Source organism: Rhinoraja longicauda, chromosome 2 (assembly GCF_053455715.1).
Source record: "Rhinoraja longicauda isolate Sanriku21f chromosome 2, sRhiLon1.1, whole genome shotgun sequence".
In the NCBI taxonomy this organism is placed as follows: Eukaryota; Metazoa; Chordata; class Chondrichthyes; order Rajiformes; family Arhynchobatidae; genus Rhinoraja; species Rhinoraja longicauda.
This window is the reverse complement of record NC_135954.1, coordinates 105,326,833-105,345,685: the sequence shown is the minus strand read 5'-3', so window position 1 is coordinate 105,345,685 and position 18,853 is coordinate 105,326,833. Positions and strand designations below refer to the sequence as shown.

The 18,853-nt window shown below is 39.9% G+C and overlaps 1 protein-coding gene across 9 annotated transcripts in view; it reads left to right on the top strand.

Moving 5' to 3' along the window:
- Positions 1-18,853, top strand: part of LOC144608045 (cAMP-responsive element modulator-like) — an 87,577-nt gene that overhangs the window by 44,140 nt on the left and 24,584 nt on the right. For 6 of the 9 annotated variants that reach the window (XM_078425334.1, XM_078425305.1, XM_078425288.1 and 3 more), the window contains exons 2-6: positions 431-586; positions 1,874-1,948; positions 2,116-2,242; positions 8,388-8,534; positions 14,999-15,099. In XM_078425334.1, coding sequence (XP_078281460.1) covers positions 1,935-1,948; positions 2,116-2,242; positions 8,388-8,534; positions 14,999-15,099 — 389 coding nt within the window. In that variant the 5' untranslated portion in view covers positions 431-586; positions 1,874-1,934. Of the gene's footprint in view, positions 1-430; positions 587-1,873; positions 1,949-2,115; positions 2,243-7,385; positions 7,477-8,387; positions 8,535-14,998; positions 15,100-18,853 lie in introns of those variants that run through there. The other 3 variants (XM_078425345.1, XM_078425353.1, XM_078425364.1) reach the window with 3 other exon arrangements.

Here is an 18,853-nt window from a genome sequence, read left to right as displayed (position 1 = left end):
TCTCCGGCGCTGCATTCGCTGTAAAACAGCAACTCTACCGCTGCGCTACCGTGCCATGTGGTCCATCCTTTCTCCATGTTTTTTTAAGTTTCTCCCTTTCAGTACTTCTCCAATTCTTGTTTGAACTTAGTAATTGAATCTGCTTTCATTTCTTGTACTTCAGTACAGTTCAGATTCTTGCAACCTGCTTAGATTTTAAAAATCACTTTTCCCCCCTGACACTTTAGGTTCTTTAATTGTTTAAATTAGTGCTTTGTTTTCTATTTTTTGACCATTAAGAAAAGGTTTTGGCTACACCATATGATTTCAAGTACCTCTGTTAGGCATCTAACATCCTCTGTTTTGAGGAGGACCATTATAACTTATCCAATCTGTACATGTTACTGAATTCATCCCATGAATAATACCATGTCTTCTTATTTTCTTGAAGGAAACAGCTGAAGGCCTCTAATGTTTGAAGATGACAGGATATCATTGCTGTCTACGTAGCTGATTCAAGACAAAATCTGTAGCAATTCAGAGTGGAAACACTGTTTCCTAACTAGTTGGACAGCACTTATAAACGCTTCAATTTTGGAAGCACATGGTGAGTTTTTGAAATTTGATTTGAAAAGTACATATACACATGAAACACTTTGGAATCATGGCTGCAATAACAGGAGGTTACTTTGATTTCAGTACATAAATTGGTTTGAGGCCAAATGTATGTTAAGGTAGTTTCATTAAAGCCAAATAGCAATAGTGCATTGCTTCCAGTCTTTCAGTAAATTGTTTAAGTAGTCTTTCATCTATGCAATCGTTGGAATTTAACGTAGATTCCTCAAACATGGACCCGTTAATAAATGCATGGTTGCCACTCAGCAGTCTACCCATCCGATCTTGACAAGTATGATCAGCAGTAAGTATAAACAAGGAATTGACTGATTGGTAAACTTTGCTGTCATGCCACATTTGCTCACTGAGATCTGGAAACTATAACTACAAGCTCCTGTTTATTATAAAATGGCAATGGCGGATGTTTTATGTTCAGTTGATTCGTAATGTAGTCAATGGTTGAATTTAGGATAAGGATACATATTTTCAAATGTGCAAAAACTGCATTGGTATAACTTAATCAAATTGATAATTTAAACTAGATTAGTTATAACACTAAAAATTATCAATTAAATAAAAGTCAATTGGATCCAAGAGAAAATCGTAATTAGATCAAAAACTGTCTCACTGACAGAAAAAAAAAGTTAAAGGCATCTTGTGGCAATGAAACTGTGATCACCAGGTCATGTGGTGATGAGAAGTTCCTCAGTCATTGTGCTATGAGGGCTGGTTTTGGCAGGTTGGGGTGGGTGCTGTGGCTGTTCAATGCTGGGATGTAGTGCTTGGGAGTGCCCTAACTCAAATGGTGAATGGGGATTGTTGGAGGAGACTGGCAGTGGCTGCTTCACTTGATGACAATTCACTGGTGTCTTTGGATGTGATGAAAGGCATTGCCACCCCTCTCTTTTTATCACTACGTGGCTCTCCCCTGCATGGAGATATCTGTATTTTCACAATTCCATTTGTACCTAGCAATATCCACCAATACTCTGACAGCTTGGATACAGACTCACATCTCAGCTACCAGCAACTCCATTAACTAGGCTTGGGTTGTCCAGTACCAAACTTCACGGGCAGCCATTACACATTGCCTCAGAGGCTCACTCCACGGAGGATAATGAGATCACTTTTGTTTCATAGTTGAGGGTGTGCCAGTAAATTCTACAAACAGTAGCTGGGACAGTAGTATCCCTTAGCACAGCAGCTGTCATTAATATGTAGTCATATAAAATACTATGTCCTACTGATTCCATTCGTGCTCTTTTTTTCTCCATTACAGCTCATGGAGTACAAAAGGCATGATTGTTTTTTTTTTTGGATTTTGAGAGAATGCAGATGCAATGCAAAGGCTCAGGTAAACTGGAGTTTGTCAATAATCGATTTCCCTGAATGTTTTATTTTGACCCCAGTAAAGAATATGCAGGACAGATTTTGCATTAGTCATTGAACAATTATCATTATATTTTATGAACAAGTGTTTTATTTTTAAATTAAGCAACTTTCATGTCTTTCAATTTTCAGACAAATGACCATGGAATCAGTTGTTGAATCTCATCAAGATGGTAGTGTGACGGATTCAATGACCGACAGTGAATCTATCCAATTACAAGCTCACAATTCCCAGATTCAGATCCCCACTATTGCACAGGTAACAACAGGAATCATTTAACATATAAAGGAGATTGAATTTGCAGAGTTAGCGTGAGAATGGGATGTGACCACAGGGAAAAACCTGCCCCCATCACTTTCTGGTTATATAAAAAAAAACATGTGATGCCAGAAAAGCACTATTATACAGGAATATGCTAAATATTATTTGAGGGAATCTATTTTATTCTGCTTACTGAGGTTACAGTTGTACTCTGAGGTATTCAAGAAATATTTTAGTGTTTTGATGTATTCACCCCCTCTCCCCATCCATGTGCCTTGAGGCACCCTGGTATCCCTTGATGCCCCGCCCCCCACCCCACCCATTTACTTTTTTGCATCTTATTTTCTATTTATAAAGCAGCAATGTGACCCAGAAGGGTCACAATCAGTTGCAATTAGAAAATCAATGCCTGTTATTAGGGAACATTGCCATCCATTTCACTTACTCTAATTAAGAAGTACATGAGATAATAAATTGAATGCTACCTTACAGCGAATTTTAGGCTTATTATTGGCACATTTACCGAGGTAGAGTGAAAAGCTTTGTTTTGTCGGCTATCGAATCAGATTATACTATAGATAAATACAATCTAGTCAAACATGGGTACAATAGGTAGAGCAAAAGAGAAGATGTCAAATTTAGTTCTCGGCATCGTAACAGTTCCATGGACAAAGTCCAATGTCCACAATGGGGAAGCAATGAATCGGACAGTACCTTAGTTTGTGGAAGGACTATTCAAAAGCATAATAATAGCCGGAAAAATGGGAGCAGGGAGAAGGAATGACTGGGGTGGGACAAGTCCTTGGCTGCTTGTCCGAGCCAGCCTTAAGTGTAGATGGAATTGGAAGTGGGAGTCTCGTCTGCAGTGATGGAAATGGAGGGGGTACACATGGGGACGGTGTTCCCCTAGTTTTCAATTTCCAGCTTGGGTTTAATGAATACTGTCTCTCTGCTCTTTGCAACATCTTGGAGAATTCCCTCAATTGGATACACACCACCCAGGGCCGCCAGCCAATCAGACACCGCCGCTCCCACGTGGGGTTCCGAGGTCACCCACCCCCCTCGGCCAATCGGAGGTCGGGCCGCCGCCGATTGGTCGGCCGGAGCCAGTGGCCGGTGGCTGGCGGGAGTTGTAGTTCCACCTCGGGACGGTCGCAGCCGCACAGGCGGCGGGGCGGACTACATCACCCGGCGTGCACCGGGCACGGCCGTCGGCGCACACGCGCGGCGGAGTTCCTGGGAGGAGAGGCGTCGATCAAAGTAACGTGGGGCATCTTTGCTCGGGCCCGGCCCACTGGCAGGTAGTTCTGCATTCTTGTACTCTTACATGGGTATGACTGCACATAAAAAAATCCCCCCCCCCCCCCCCCTTCCTTCCCAACCTCAGCCTCACGGACCTTAGAGTACCCCTAGTTCCTAAAACTCATTTCCATCACTGCTCGTCTGTGCGTTGGGCTGGATTACATCTAGAAATCTGCAATTTCTTGTGGTGTTGGGTAAAACTGTTCCCAAACCAAGCTGTGAAGCAACCCGATAGTATGCATTCTATGGTGCATCTTTTGAAGTTTACATTGGAGACTAGCCAAATTTCCTCAGTTACTTAACTTGGTAAGTTGTTGTGCTCTCTTAGCTGTTGCATCAATATGGTTGGTCATTACAGATCGTTGGCAATATTAATGCCAAGGAATTTGAAGCTCTCAACCACTTCCACTTCCGCACCATTGATGGTGATTGGGGCATATACTCCACAACGCTTCCTGAAGTTGATAACAAGCTCCTTCATTATGCTGACGTTGAGAGAGAGATTGCTGTCCTGATACCATGTTATTAAATTCTCTCTTCTTCCTGTACTCTGTATTTCCTTCATATATTCCAGCAATTCGAAGATTCAAATCAAAATACATTTATATTCTCCTTTAGAATTTGTGGCATTAGGTTATGTATATTTTCAATAATCCAGAAAGATGCACATGCTGGACATCTGAAATAAAAAATTGAAAATACTGAAAGCACTCGATAGATCAGGAAGGAATTGTGGAAAGAGGATTAGAGATTAAGTTTCAGGTCAAATATTCTCAGTTGAGAGAAAACAATGTAGTTTTAAGTTGCAGGGATGGTTGGTCAGGACAAAGGAAATATATCTGATAGGATGAGGTCATAGTTGGTCTGATGTATTGTATATAATGTACACTATGTATATTATATATAGTTTATATAATGTATATACTGTGTATATATAGATACATAATGTACATTATACATGGCATACAGCATATAATGCAAATACAATACATAATGTATGCATTATTATACACATTATATCATCTACCAAATAATGAATCTGGTTATTAATGAGCTTGGTTAAAGAAAACCAACAGAGATATGCAACAACTTTGAAACACAGTGAGAACTATTGTAAAGAACTGCAATGAAAAGGTGATTATTAGAAATGCTTAGGAGATAAAACATGGTCTGTGACGAGGAGGAGAACTGAGTTAATATTGCAGATGAATAATCTTGCAGCAGAACTGGTCGGTTTTGATGAAAGCAAAGATGTTGAGTTACCTGAAATTGTTGAATTCATTGATGAATTTTAAAGGCTGCAATGTGTCCAGATGAACAATGATTATTGTTCCTCAAGTTTGTGTTGTGCCGCACTGGAACAGTTTAGGAGGCTACAGACAGAGGTCAGAGTGGGAGTGGAATGGAGAATTCAAATAGAATTGGCAAGTGAAAACTCGGTCAGCCCGGCAGACTGAAAGAAGGTATTCCATAAAGCGCACACCCAATTAACTTTCCAGTGTTTTTACTTGCGTGTTTTCTTTTTTACACTAAACTAGACTATGTGTTGGGCCCAAATATGTATTAGGCCCAAACCTCTCCTGCATTGGTGCAGCACCCTCTCCTCCCCCGCAACCCCCTCCCCCTTCGCCCATCCCCCCCCTCCCCCTTCCCCTGCTACTCCCCTCCCTCCTCCCTCCTCCCTCCCTCCCACCTTCCCTCCCCAGGAGATAGATTTAAACTTTAAAATGTGAATAACTTTAAAAATATGACACCGATTTCAATGAAACTTCTTCCATTAGCACCAAAGGGACAATGGTGAGTAAGGTGGGCCTAAAATTGTTGCGCTATCGTGTTCCGTTTTGGCTGTAGTTCAGGAACAAACAAACAAACAAACGAGAGTTTTAGTATGTAGATAACAACTCCTTTTAAAACTAAAAGTATTATCTTCCCTGAAAGGTTTACAAATATTAAGCTGGAAGTAGCTTGTATATAGAGATTGCACCTTTCACGAAGTTTGCTGCTGGTTGTAAAATCAGAAGTGTTAAAAGCAATGTTGGTTGTTTAATTTTATAGCTTTTGTTTTCTGAAGGGAGATTTGCTTTGATAGACAAAATGCTGGAGTAACTCAGCGGGTCAGGTAGCATCTGTGGAGCAAAAGGTGATGTTTCGGGTTGGGATGCTTCAGACTGAAAGTAGCAGGTGGGGAGGTGGGTGAAGGGACGAAGGCGAGAAGAGACCAGGACCTATCGGGGTTGACCTTGGGCAGGGTGGTGCCCTGGCAAGCCCATTGTTGGCTATGGACGATGTGATCTCAAGAGGGATACAATGTGGTGAACTGTGGAACTGATTAAACGACGGGTGATGGAAGGAAGCATGGGGGGGGGGGGGGGGGCATGTGGGGTGGGGAGTGTAGGTAGAAGTTACTTAAAAATAGAGAATTCAACGTTCATACCACTGGGTTCTAAGCCACCCAAGAGAAATATGAGGTGCTGTTCCTCCAATTTTGTTTTGGCCTCACTCTGGCAATGCAGGAGGTCCAGGACAGGAAGGTCAGTATGGGAATGGGAAAGATGGTGAATTGGTTGGCAACCGGGAGATCCCGCAGGCCTCGGCGGATTGAGCATAAGTGTTCAGCAAAACATTTGTCGAGTCTATGTTTAGTCTTGCAGATGTACAGGAACTCACATCGGGAACACCGAATGCAGGAGAAGAGGTTAGAGGAGGTGCATGTGAACCACTGTCTCACCTGTAAGGACTGTCGGGGTCCCTGGATGGAGTCATGGGCGGAGGTATAAGGACAGGTGATGCATCTCCTGCGGTTGCAGGGGAAAGTACCTGAGGAGGCAGTGGTTTGGATGGGAAGGAATCAGTGAACCAAAGAGTTGTGGAGGGACTGGACTTGGTGGAGGGCAGAATGGGGTGGAGATGGGAAGATTTGAATGGTCGTGGGATCCCAGAGGAGGTGACAGAAATGTTGGTGGGTAATGTGTTGGATGCAGAGGCTGGTGGGGTGAAAGGTGAGGACCAGGAGATCCTCTATCTATCCTTGTTTCATCTGGGGGAGTGGGAGTGACAACAGAATTACAGGACACAGAGGAGATATGTGTGAGGGTCCCAACTATGATGTCCCAGTGTGGAACACCTCATCTTGGGAGCAGATGTGGCAGAGACAGGAATTGAAAGTAGGGAATAGCATCTGGCATGGTGGGAAGACGTATCATCCAGGTAACGGTAGGAGTTGAAAAGTTTGTAATAGACATCCGTTGATTGTCTGCCTCCGGTGATGGAGATAGAGAGATCGAGAAAGGGAAGCGAGGTGTCCAAGATAGTTCACTGAATTTGAGGGCAGGGTGAAGTTAGTGGTGAAGTTAATTAAGTCCATGAGTTCTGCTCGGCTGCAGGAGATAGCCCCGATACTGTTGTTGATGTAGGGAAGAATGAGTTGGGAGACAGGGGCAGTGTATATCTGGAATAAGGACTGTTTGACGTACACGACAAAAAGGCAGGCAAAGCTGGAGCACATGCGAGTGCCCATGGCTACAACTTTGATTTGGAGAAAGTGGGAGGAGTCAAAGGAGAAGTTGTTGAAGGTGAGGACGTTCCGCTAGGCGGAGGAGAGTGTTTTTAGAGGGAAATTGGTTGGGTCTTTGTTCCAGTCCTGGTGGGGGATGCAGAGGGGCTGAACGTCCATGGTAAAGATGATTGAATGGGGACCCGGAAAATTAAAGTTATTAAAGAGTTGAAAGGAGTTGAAGATTTGCTTTGATTCATTTGTTAAAACGAAGTTCATGACTGACTTTTGATGTGAACTGAAACTGAGTTTTGACATGTCCCTGCTTTGTACTCTGTTTCTTAGCATTTATTACCCATTGAAAACACTTCTGATGAAAGGTCATTGACTGGAAATGCAGACTCTGTTTCTCTGTCCACAGAAATTGCATAACCTGGTGAATATTTCCAGCATTTTCTCTTATCTGCGGTATTTTGCCTTTGAATACAAATTTAATTCTGATCTAGTACTTTTCTATTTGATCTGATTATTTATGGTTTTGCTGTTGTATTTCACGTTCAATGAAGGAAACAATTTTTATGATGCTGATTATTCCTGTGTTTCTGTGATATTTTTAAAAAACATTCTTAGGAAATGGTAGAGTTGCTGAGAGATACAACAAGGAAACTGGCCCACTGAGTGCGAACCAACAATTTATACTAATTCTTAATTAATACAAGTTCCCTCAATTAATTCAACTCCCATCCCGATTCTACATACAAACTTGGGGCAATTTACAGAGGCCAAGTAACCTACTGACCAGCACACCTTTGTGTGGGAGGAAACAAGCATCCAGAGGAAACTCATGCTGTTACGAGGGGAACATGCATATGCCACACAGTCCCTGAGGACAGGATTGAACCTGGGTCCCTCGTGCCATGAGGCAATAGTTCTACTAGCTATGCACTGTGCCACCAAAATAAAGGAAGGATTTGCACAAAGAGTGTAAATTTATTTTATTTTACTTTAAAATAATCTTTATGAACTTTTAGTTGAACTCTCAAGATAAATGTTTATAAAAAATAATTTTGATGTTAAAATGTCAACTTTGAACAGGTGGTTCTGCGATAATGTAATAGTTGTGTTCCTATAAAACTTTGTGTTGTAGAAAATAAAAAAAATGTCAATTTTGAGAAATTTTGTCAAATTGAGAGATCAATTTAGCCCATGTAATAAAATATGTTCCCTAATTTATCAATCTGGTTTTCTCCAAATTGCTTTTGTAGAAGAACTACATTTACATTTTAATGCAATTTTTAATACTTATCTAATAGTTATTCGACCTATATTTTCTTACCTTTTTTGCAGGTATCTGTTGCTGGTAGTCAAGTTGCTTCAGGATCTTCAGCTGTGACTGTTGTACAGTTGCCTTCTGGTCAGACTGTGCAGGTCCAAGGAGTGATTCAAACTGCACAACCTTCTGTGATTCAGTCGCCACAGATACAAACTGTTCAGGTTAGCTATGGTTTTACACCACTGAGTCTTCACTTTGAAGTTTGATTCTTGCGAAATATGAACATTTTCAAAATATATAATTTTGGGCTAAATTTTCACACTCGAAATATTGGTGATTTAAACTGTTAGATTAAAATGCGAATAAAAAAATTCTTGCTCTAAACCATTCCTAACTAGGGGATATAAAGTCAAAGTAAGTAAAATATTCACTAATAGCTTAAATGAACAGTAGAGAATTAGAGTATGAGAAAAGACAGAGCTTGGCTTACAGTCTTAGCCGTCTTCTGCCATTCCATAACTTCATGGTTGATATTGTACCTCAGCGATATTTTCCTGCAGTAACCCCTTTCTCTCCACTTCCATAATATTTTAAAATCTATCATCCCATCATATTCAATGATCGAGCCTCAGTTGCCCTCTTTGTTGAATTCAAAATATTTCAGAACATCTGAGTTGTGGTTTTCTTCTCATCTCTCCCAAATTACTGACCTTTTTGTTTTAAGTGTGTGAGCTCTGGCTCCAGATACCTCAGCCAGGGAAAATATTAATTTTATATCTACCCTTCAAGCCCCTTATGAATTTGAATGCAAATACATTTCATTCTTCTGAGGATTTTTCTCTAATTGGAGCATGTTGCAGCTAAATACTCTTACAGTAAAGGCTAATGTACCAATTGTCTTTTGTGACTGTTAAATTTTAATTCTTGAACATTCAGTTTGCACTATTGAATAAGATCAGGACTTATCAGGCCTTTGGTTTCAGATCTCCTTATCCCTTGATATCCTTAGTGCTCAATAATATTTGATCTCATTCTTCAATTCACACAATACTGAGCACCCACGGTTCTCTGGGGCTGAGAATTAAAAATGTATTCTAGTTTCATGTAGATTCTTCAATAAAAAGAAAACGGCTTGTTCTGGTTAGTTGTATGGAAATAATTTCCTCCACTATTTGATCAAGTAAATATGAATATTAAGACAGTATATTTTCAGAAAATAATTTCATGGTAAGCTTGAGAAAAACAAGTAGGAAAACCCATTGAAGCAACAGCCAACACAGCACTCCATCACCTCAACTTCCTCAGGAGACTGTGGAAATTCAGCAGGTCTCCAATGACTCTTACAAGCTTCTACAGATGCATTGTAGAAAGCATAAACTATTGGGATGCATCACAGTTTGGTTTAGGAACAACTCTGCCCAAGACTGCACAAAATTGCAGAGGGTTGTTGCCTAATCCAATGCACAAACCAGCCTTCTCACCATTGATTCCATTTACACTTCACATTCTTCAGAAAAGCAGCCAACAATCAAAGACTTACACCGCCCCGGTCAATCTCCTTCTCCCCGCTTTTATTTGGCAGAAGATTCAAAAGCTTGAAAGCATGCACCATCAGACTTGGGAACATCATCTTCCCCTCTGTTATCAGGCTTCTGAATGGTCCTTCCATAAGCTAAGGTACTGTCTAATTCACCTCTACTCCGTTGCAGACATTGGACTTTGCCAATGGAACTGGTGCACTGCAATGCTGAGAACTATATTGTGAACTCTATATCTTCCCCATTAATACTTGAGTTTGGCTTGATTGTATTTATGTATGGCTTTATCTAATTTGATTGGATAACATGCAAAACGAAGCTTTCCACTTTGCATGACGACGATAAACCTAAACCTGAGACCAGCCGACTTCTGTTGAAAGGAGAAAATTAAGAAAGAAATAATCGAATTGTGACCAACCAAAATTACATTGTAGGAAAAAATGAATTAATAGTAGAGATCTGGACGTGAGTTAACAAAAACAGTGGCAGTTGCTGTGAGTGCAAATGAAAATTCACAGAATCTTGATTAAGTACTTATTTGCATAATCAAAAACACTGGATTGAAAAGGAAGGTGGCAGTTGATAATGCTCAACCTGTGATTTCTCGGAGTTAAAAAGAGAGACAGGATTAATTGAAGACCAAATTTATATTATAATGCTTGGAAAAAGATTAGAAAGATGATAGTCACTGCAATGTAAACAGTTGGTGGGTGGAAATCGCTGAAGTAACTAAATTGAAGGAAATTTACACACATTCCAGGAATACAAAGAAACTTCAAGATTGGAAATAGAAATATTAAAATTATAATGCAAACATAAAAATGGGAATTGGAATAAATTGGAAACCTTCCAGAAGTCAAACCTTCCACTTTGCCCCATTAAAATTCATTTTCCAAGTTTTTTTTCCTCCCACTCAGATTTTCTGTAGTTTCCTCAAAATTCCTTTTCCTTGGTACCTTACCAATCTGTTTAGTTCAAACAATTATCAGATTAAAATCACTACCACACTTTTACTTTCCTTGATTAGTAACACTTCTGCATTATTTCCCTTTTTGCCTATTCCTTTGGACTAATGAATACCCTGGAATATTGATTTTGCAATCCTGTCATGCCTTCTCTGTAAAAGCTATTAAATCAAATCATTTATTTCTAGTTATGTCTTAAACTCGTATTTTTTGTTGGTAACACTGCATGCAATTGGATAAAGAGTCCTCAAGTTTGATTTTTTTCCCTGCTTATTCGTGGTTCCAATTTCTGCTGCACACTTGCTTCTGTTTTCTGCTTCCTGTCATGTTGTAATTTTTATGTAATGCTTTGCCATCCTATGCCATCACCCTCACCTTTTCCACATCATGCCATTTGATCCCTACCTAATCCCCTCTGCCAGTTAATTCTTTCTTTAACCAAAGTTAAATGACATGCCAAGGTTCCAGCACAGTTCAAATGAAGCATAATTATCAACTCTCAAATTATTAACTCTCCCTTTCCTTACTGATAACATAACATAACATAACAACACTTTATTGTCACTCGGCTTTTTACACCGAACAAAATTTGGTGCTGCTACTGCCCATAAATCATAACCCATTTCTCTCACAATTATATTTGAGCCATTCATTTACTTCTCTGTTTTATTTACCCTTTGCAAATTTGCACACAGCTCAGGTTGCAATCTGGAGGTTATTCATTTTGCCGTTCTTTTGCAACTTTGTCTGAACTGCTCAATTCTTCTGTAAAATCTCCTTCCAAGTCCTACAAATGCAGTTAGTTTCTACAAAACCATGACAAGTGATTCCTTCCCTTCACACTCCTGGTTCTTCTTTCGTCCAGAAGAGATTACTTTAACCCTGACGATTAATGTTCTGTTGCAGTAACACAGCCTTTGTGATGTTTTTTGTTTGGTGCAGAGAGCTATGTCAGTTCCCTGATTTGTGTTATCCCTGAAGATGAATTGATTTCTCGTTATTCCTTCCACTGCTCCTCTCTTGCAAACATCTATATCCTTTTCTCAAAGTTAACGCAGGATGTAGTGGCATTTACGGATACTTGCTTAACATTGGAAACTATTCATAGCTCCTCAATCAATGAAATAACCCAGACTTACTGTGGTAACTTGTGGAAAATGTTTAGGTCTCAAATTAATAAGTGTTAAGCATGTTTCATTATCACTCAGATGGCAGATAACAAATGCCGCTTAAAGAGGATGTATCATTGCATCCCACCACCGGAATCTGATATTGACGACAAGTTTAGTGGGATCACTAATGTTGAATTGTTTCGAATTGTAAGTACAATATCAATATACTGATGCCAGATAACGTGGAAGGGGAGAGGAGGTGATTAACTAACCCGGAGGGGGAACACGCACACCGGGAGACGGACAATCGGTACCATGGAACCATCTGTCACCAAAACCCAGGACTGGTGCGATGAGTTTGATTTCTCTGCTCTTTTTTTTCCACCAGTAAAACTCTTGCCTTTTCATCTACACGATATGTCAGGAGTGGTATGGAATACTCTCCACTTCTACTTAAATATTTAAATTTTTTAACCTGATTGTTTAACTAAATGTTTCCACACCACCCCTGATGTCTCATTTCTGGGTCAGCAACATATAGTGCGATGATCTTGCTGGCGATGCTAAACATTGTGTGCAGAATTGCCAGCAAGTTTCGGACGAATAGACCGATTGCAGAATTGCCATTCTTTAGCACCAAGTTATGGTCATTTCCCAGCTGTGTCCGTCATTGATCTCTACATCTAAGGTGAGGAATTTGCTTGCAGAACCTGTTGACATTTAAGGGCCTGTCCCACTTAGGCGATTTTAAGGCGACTGCCGGCGACTAGGCTGTCGCCGACAGTTCGCCGTGGTGTCACGGGCATGATCGTGAGGTGTCTTCCAAGAATCTTAGTGGATCTCAGCGCGTCGCTGAGAAATCATCCGGAGTGAAATTTCTCGGCGACAGCTGGCTTGTCGCCAGGTATCGTTGCTTATTGCGGGCTCTGTCGCATGCTGTCCCCAGGTTTGCTAGTTTCTCTTAGATGCATTTAGAAGCACATAATATTAAAATGTAAAGTCATTTCAAGATACCATAAAATACTTGTGTTTAACCAATTTATTTACCGTCAGGACATTTGACAGGTAGATTGGAGGCGACAGTTTGACGGTCAGGTAAGCGTGGGAATTTTCGCGATGTTTATGGCCATCAGCGATCACATTTAAAGTAGGCTCCCAACCCAGATATGCAACCCAGAAACCAGATATGCATCTCCCGTACATTTTCAAAGAATGCCCACACACTTTTCACAAAAATCCATTTAACCACTTTTAAAATTAAATTTCTTAATACTGCCATTAGTAAACTGGAAATCAATCCAGTTTATGCCTTGTTACCGTGAAGCTTGGTTTTTAAGTAGCCCATACAAGATGTTATAGTTCAAAACTCTCAAATACTTACCAACTTGTCAGTGATTTCAGCGAAAATTAGGACACCGGAGAAGCATTGACAGCATAGGAATTTTGCGATGTTTCCGAAGACGGTGTAATCTCGACCTGACTCGGCATTGTCGTGGTCATTGTCGTCGGGTAAAAGAAAATTTCAGTGATCTACGACTTTGACAGTCGCCTAAAAAATTGCCTAAGTGAGACAGGCCCTTTAGGCATGCTGTAGAATCTGTAAACGTTTTTACCTGAATGGTGAGGAATGGCTTCAAGGAAGGATTACAACTTCAAAATTTTGCTTATTTTAATATTTTTAATTATTAATTCCTTCGGATTATTTAATTGTATTTTGAAAACTTGACACCTGGCAGAGTTGGACTTTTGCAGCTTTTTTGTGAGTGAAACTTCCTCTTTCCCATGTTTTTTCTACATTTCATTACACTGGGACTTGACAATTAGGTTTTCAGCACTGATGTTGGAGCAGCATAAAATAAGTGTTTTAGTTTATGTCACTTCTTATTGAGTCCACATCACAAGTTTAGAAATTGTTCAGCCAGAGCTGAACACACTTCTCGGCATCTGCATGCAATGGCATCTTGTGCTTCTTGTGCGTAGTGGTAGAAGGATTGGTGGAAACAGTGGACGTGAATGCTCTTTCCTTGACCCCTTTTAAGTCCCTGATGGTGGCATATCTGGTTATCCCAGGCAAAGTTTGACCATTGTATCTCTTCACAGAGCAAGTGATGATCATTCATTGCCAATGTTAAGTGGATGTTATTGCTTTTAAATTAAATTGACAATGATGGAACTTTCTGGCTCCTCTCTGCATGTATTTATACCCCATGCAAGCCTTTGAACTCCACTTCATTTAACTTTTTCAGTATGTCCTCCGTTTCTTTCTTGTGCTCATTGGGGTTTTCTCTAATTGTCTGTGTTATTATCCTTGGCACTACTTATGATATATAAGTTCCACTTTGTTACCATTCTGCTGTGTGGGTGGAAATTAAATTGCGTTTTATTAGATTACATCTCAATCTGTTTTCTGAGAGTTTATTTGGTTTTCACAATAAGTTCTGGTTTATTGCTGTGAATCCTTTAAAAAAAATCCATGGCTTCAGTGCCTCATTTATGATACTTAGACCAGGAATATGAATAACACTTCCAAGTCAGTGGCAGTTTTGATCCATTGGAAAATATTTTGGCAGAATACAGCTTTATTGAATCAGCAAGGAAACTTTACGATCATTTTGGCTCCCATGGCCTTCTTGACTTTTCTACTTTTTGGATATTAATGGGAATCAAGGAATAGGAGAATAATGCAGAAATGTGGCAATCTTACTGAATGGCATTGCAGGTGTGATTAGTCTATGGCCGACATTTCCTTATGCTCAAGAAGATTACTTTGAGTGCCTGGTAATACATGTATCAATGTTATATTTTTCAATATTATGTACTGCCAATCCTCCATACAGTTAAGAAATGTTAATATAAAATTAAAGGCGCCATTATAAACCTGTTTTCATGAAGAATGACTTTGGGATTTCTTTGAGCATAATTTGATCTTTGCTTGAACCACAAGTCTTTGGGTTACAAGGACTTTAAATGGAGATTCCTCTAAATTTTGGCTGTGTTTTTTTTTTTACATGCAAAAAGTTTATTCTAAATGTTTGTTACTATTATTGTTGATTTGCATCTTTGTTCACAGGTAGCTACAATAGCAGAAACGGACGAATCGGGAGATTCTGTTGAGGTTGTGACTGATTCTCAAAAACGAAGAGAAATCCTATCCAGACGACCATCTTACAGGTATGATTTTTTTAAAAGTTGATCCCGTTGCTACTTCATTTCTAGATATCTGCCTTGTTGTCTCAGAGTCTTTTATTTGTGTGCAAAGTAAATGAAGGCTCCAAGCTGGTTCTGTGGTGTTTGAACTGTAATTTCCAAATGGGAATATTGCAAATTTGATCAATGTGTATGATAACTGTATTTATTTTTGAGAAGAATCTTTTTCTGAGTTCTGAAGAATGAAAGCTGCCTTATTCTGGGCCACTTAAAAGTTGAGCTTTTTTTTTGTTGCTAAGAATGGCTTTCAGAGTTTTGTAAGAACTGTTACCAAGATCGCTTTTCAAGATGTGGTTAATTGTGTGTGTTCAGAGAGGTTAACAGAATTTTTTAAATCACTGAATTGCTCAGTAGATATCAATAATACATTGATTCACTTTGAAGCTTTTCACACAATGAAACCTGACCACTGCAATTTACTGGTGAATTATCAAGCACAATTTGCAAATGAGTCAGAGCTTGGTCAAAATAGATGAAGTTCAGCAAGAAACTTCCAGAGTTTAGAGCCCAGGTGTATTAAAAATGAAGTTATGTTAAAACATAGATCTGAATTCTAGGCCAGAATTAGTAGAGGGCCGGGATTGTGGAGGCCTGTAACAGTAGATCGGTGGGATCCTATAGTTCACTTGTCGCGGCTGGGTCCATTGTTATTTGTTATTTATATAAACTATTTAAATGCAAATGTGGATGGAATGGTTAGTAAGTTTGCGGATAACATCAAATTGGTGGTTCAGTGGTCAGTGAAGATTATTATCTATGATTACAATAGGATCTTGATTAACTGAGGCAATGGGCCATGGAATGACAGATTGAGTTTAATCTGGATAAATCTGGACAAAATATTGCATTTTGTTAAGAAATACCAGGGTATAACCTACATATTGAATGGTAGGGCCCTGGAGTGTGTAGAACAGAGACCTAGACGTGTGCAGGTACATTGCTCCATAAAGATGATAGCATGTGTGGTCAGGGTGGTGAAGAAAGCATTCAACATGCATGTGTTCATCGGTCAGGGTATTGACTACAGAAGCTGGGCCACATTTGGAGTAGTATGTTCTAGTCTGGTTGCCCTGCCATAGGAAGGATGTCATTAAGCTGTAAAACGTCAGGAAAAATTACAAGGTTGTTAATGGATCAGCAGGGTTTGACATAAGGAGAGGTTGGAAAAGCTAGGTATTTTCACCTTGAAGCGTGGGAGGTTAAGGGGTGACCTTATAGAGTTATATCAAATGACGAGCATAGATCAGGTGAACAGCCACTGTCTTTTTCCCAGAGTAAGACAATCTAAACCTAAAGGGCATTGGTTTCAAGTGAGACAAAGATTTGAAAGGGACCTGAGGGGCAATCTTTTCACACAGAGGGTGATGCATACCTGGAACGAGCTGCCAAATGAATGGCATTAATGAGATGGGATAAAGAGCCTGTTTCCATCCTATACAGTGCTATGACTCTTATCACCCTACTAATTACTAACTAATCATAATAATGGCACAGGATAACGAATATATAATACCTTTGGTTGATTTATATTTGTACCAAAGAAGGCTGTGAAGGCCAAGTCAGTATTTTTTGTTTAAGGTGGACATTGAGAATATGGATGTCAAGGGTTATTGGGAGAAGGCAGGAGATTGGGGTCGAGGGAGAAAGATAGATCTGCCTTGATTGAATGGCAGAATAGACTTGTTTGGCCGAATTGCCTAATTCTGCTCCTAGAACCTAAGAACATTACCAGTCAAATGATGACATTTAACATCGATAGTATGGATAAAAATCTCATTGTCTTTTAGTAACCATTTGTTATTGGAATTTGGCAATAACTAAATCAATGTAAATTTGAACACACGATTATTTCTGAAAATATTTGTGTAAATTGACTGAACATGAGCTATGCATGTCAGGTTCCACTCTGAAATAATAATTGTATCAATCAAAGGAGAAAATGTTGCCTTCCTAAATCTGTAATTTAATTGAAAGGAGTATTGCACAAAAATATTATGTGGAACAAAAATATCTTGTTTAAAATGTGACCTGATCAAAAGAAAAAAAACAACTATTTCAGTTTTGTCATTAAGCAAGTCTTCCAAATTCATTAAATTCATGATGTGTTAGCAAAAGTAAATTGGGTCCTGCATGTTGCTGATAATGTACATGATTTAAGAATGGTTTTGGTGACCTCATAATAACTTCCAGTGTACATTGATGATGTGTAACAATTGATCATTTAAACCACGTTAGAGATTCTTAACAGTCAATCTGCAGTGCTTCAGGACCGTACTGGGACGAGAGAAAATTCATCTGTGTTACATGAGGTGTGGAGCTACAACTATTGTATTTGGAATGAATTCTAGAACAGGAAGATGATCCGGCTGTATATATATGATATGATATGATATGATATATGAACAGTTGGAGGATGATACATCCTAGTTTTACATTTATATAGTGCGCCCTTGGGATGTACAACTTGTTCTGCTCTAAGTTGATTACAATAGTTGTGAAGCATTTGGATAGTAGTAACAGGATTGTTCCGAGTCAGCATGGATTTACGAAGGGGAAATCATGCTTGACTAATCTTCTGGAATTCTTTGAGGATGTAACCAAGAAAATTGACTGGGGAGAGCTGGTGGATGTGGTGTACCTTGACTTTCAGACAGCATTTGACAAGGTTCCACATAGGAGATTAGTGGGCAAAATTAGAGCACATGGTATTGGAGGTAGGGTATTGACATGGATAGAAAATTGGTTGACAGACAGAAAGCAAAAAGTGGGGATAAATGGGTCCCTTTCAGAATGGCAGGCAGTAACTAGTGGGGTACCACAAGGCTCGGTGCTGGGACTGCAGCTATTTACAATATACATTAATGACTTGGATGAAGGGATTAAGAGTACCATTAGCAAATTTGCCGATGATACAAAGCTGGGTGGTAGTGTGAACTGTGAGGAAGATGCTATGAGGTTGCAGGGTGACTTGGACAGGTTGTGTGAGTGGGCGGATGCATGGCAGATGCATGGCAGATGCAGTTTAATGTGGATGTGTGAGGTTATCCACTTTGGTGGTAAGAATAGGAAGGCAGAATATTATCTGAATTGTGTCAAGTTAGGAACAGGGGACGTACAACAAGATCTGGGTGTCCTAGTGCATCAGTCACTGAAAGGAAACATGCAGGTACAGCAGGCAGTGAAGAAAGCCAATGGAATGTTGGCCTTCATAACAAGAGGAGTTGAGTATAGGAGCAAAGAGGTCCTTCTGCAGTTGTACAGGGCCCTAGTGAGACCGCACCTGGAGTACTGTGTGCAGTTTTGGTCTCCAAATTTGAGGAAGGATATTCTTGCAATTGAGGGCGTGCAGCGTAGGTTTACTAGGTTAATTCCCGGAATGGCGGGACTATCATATGTTGAAAGACTGGAGCGACTAGGCTTGTATACACTGGAATTTAGAAGGATGAGAGGAGATCTTATCGAAACGTATAAGATTATTAAGGGGTTGGACACGTTAGAGGCAGGAAACATGTTCCCAATGTTGGGGGAGTCCAGAACAAGGGGGCACAGTTTAAGAATAAGGGGCAGGCCATTTAGAACTGAGATGAGGAAAAACTTTTTCAGTCAGAGAGTTGTGAATCTGTGGAATTCTCTGCCTCAGAAGGTAGTGGAGGCCAATTCTCTGAATGCATTCAAGAGAGAGCTGGATAGAGCTCTTAAGGATAGCGGAGTCAGGGGG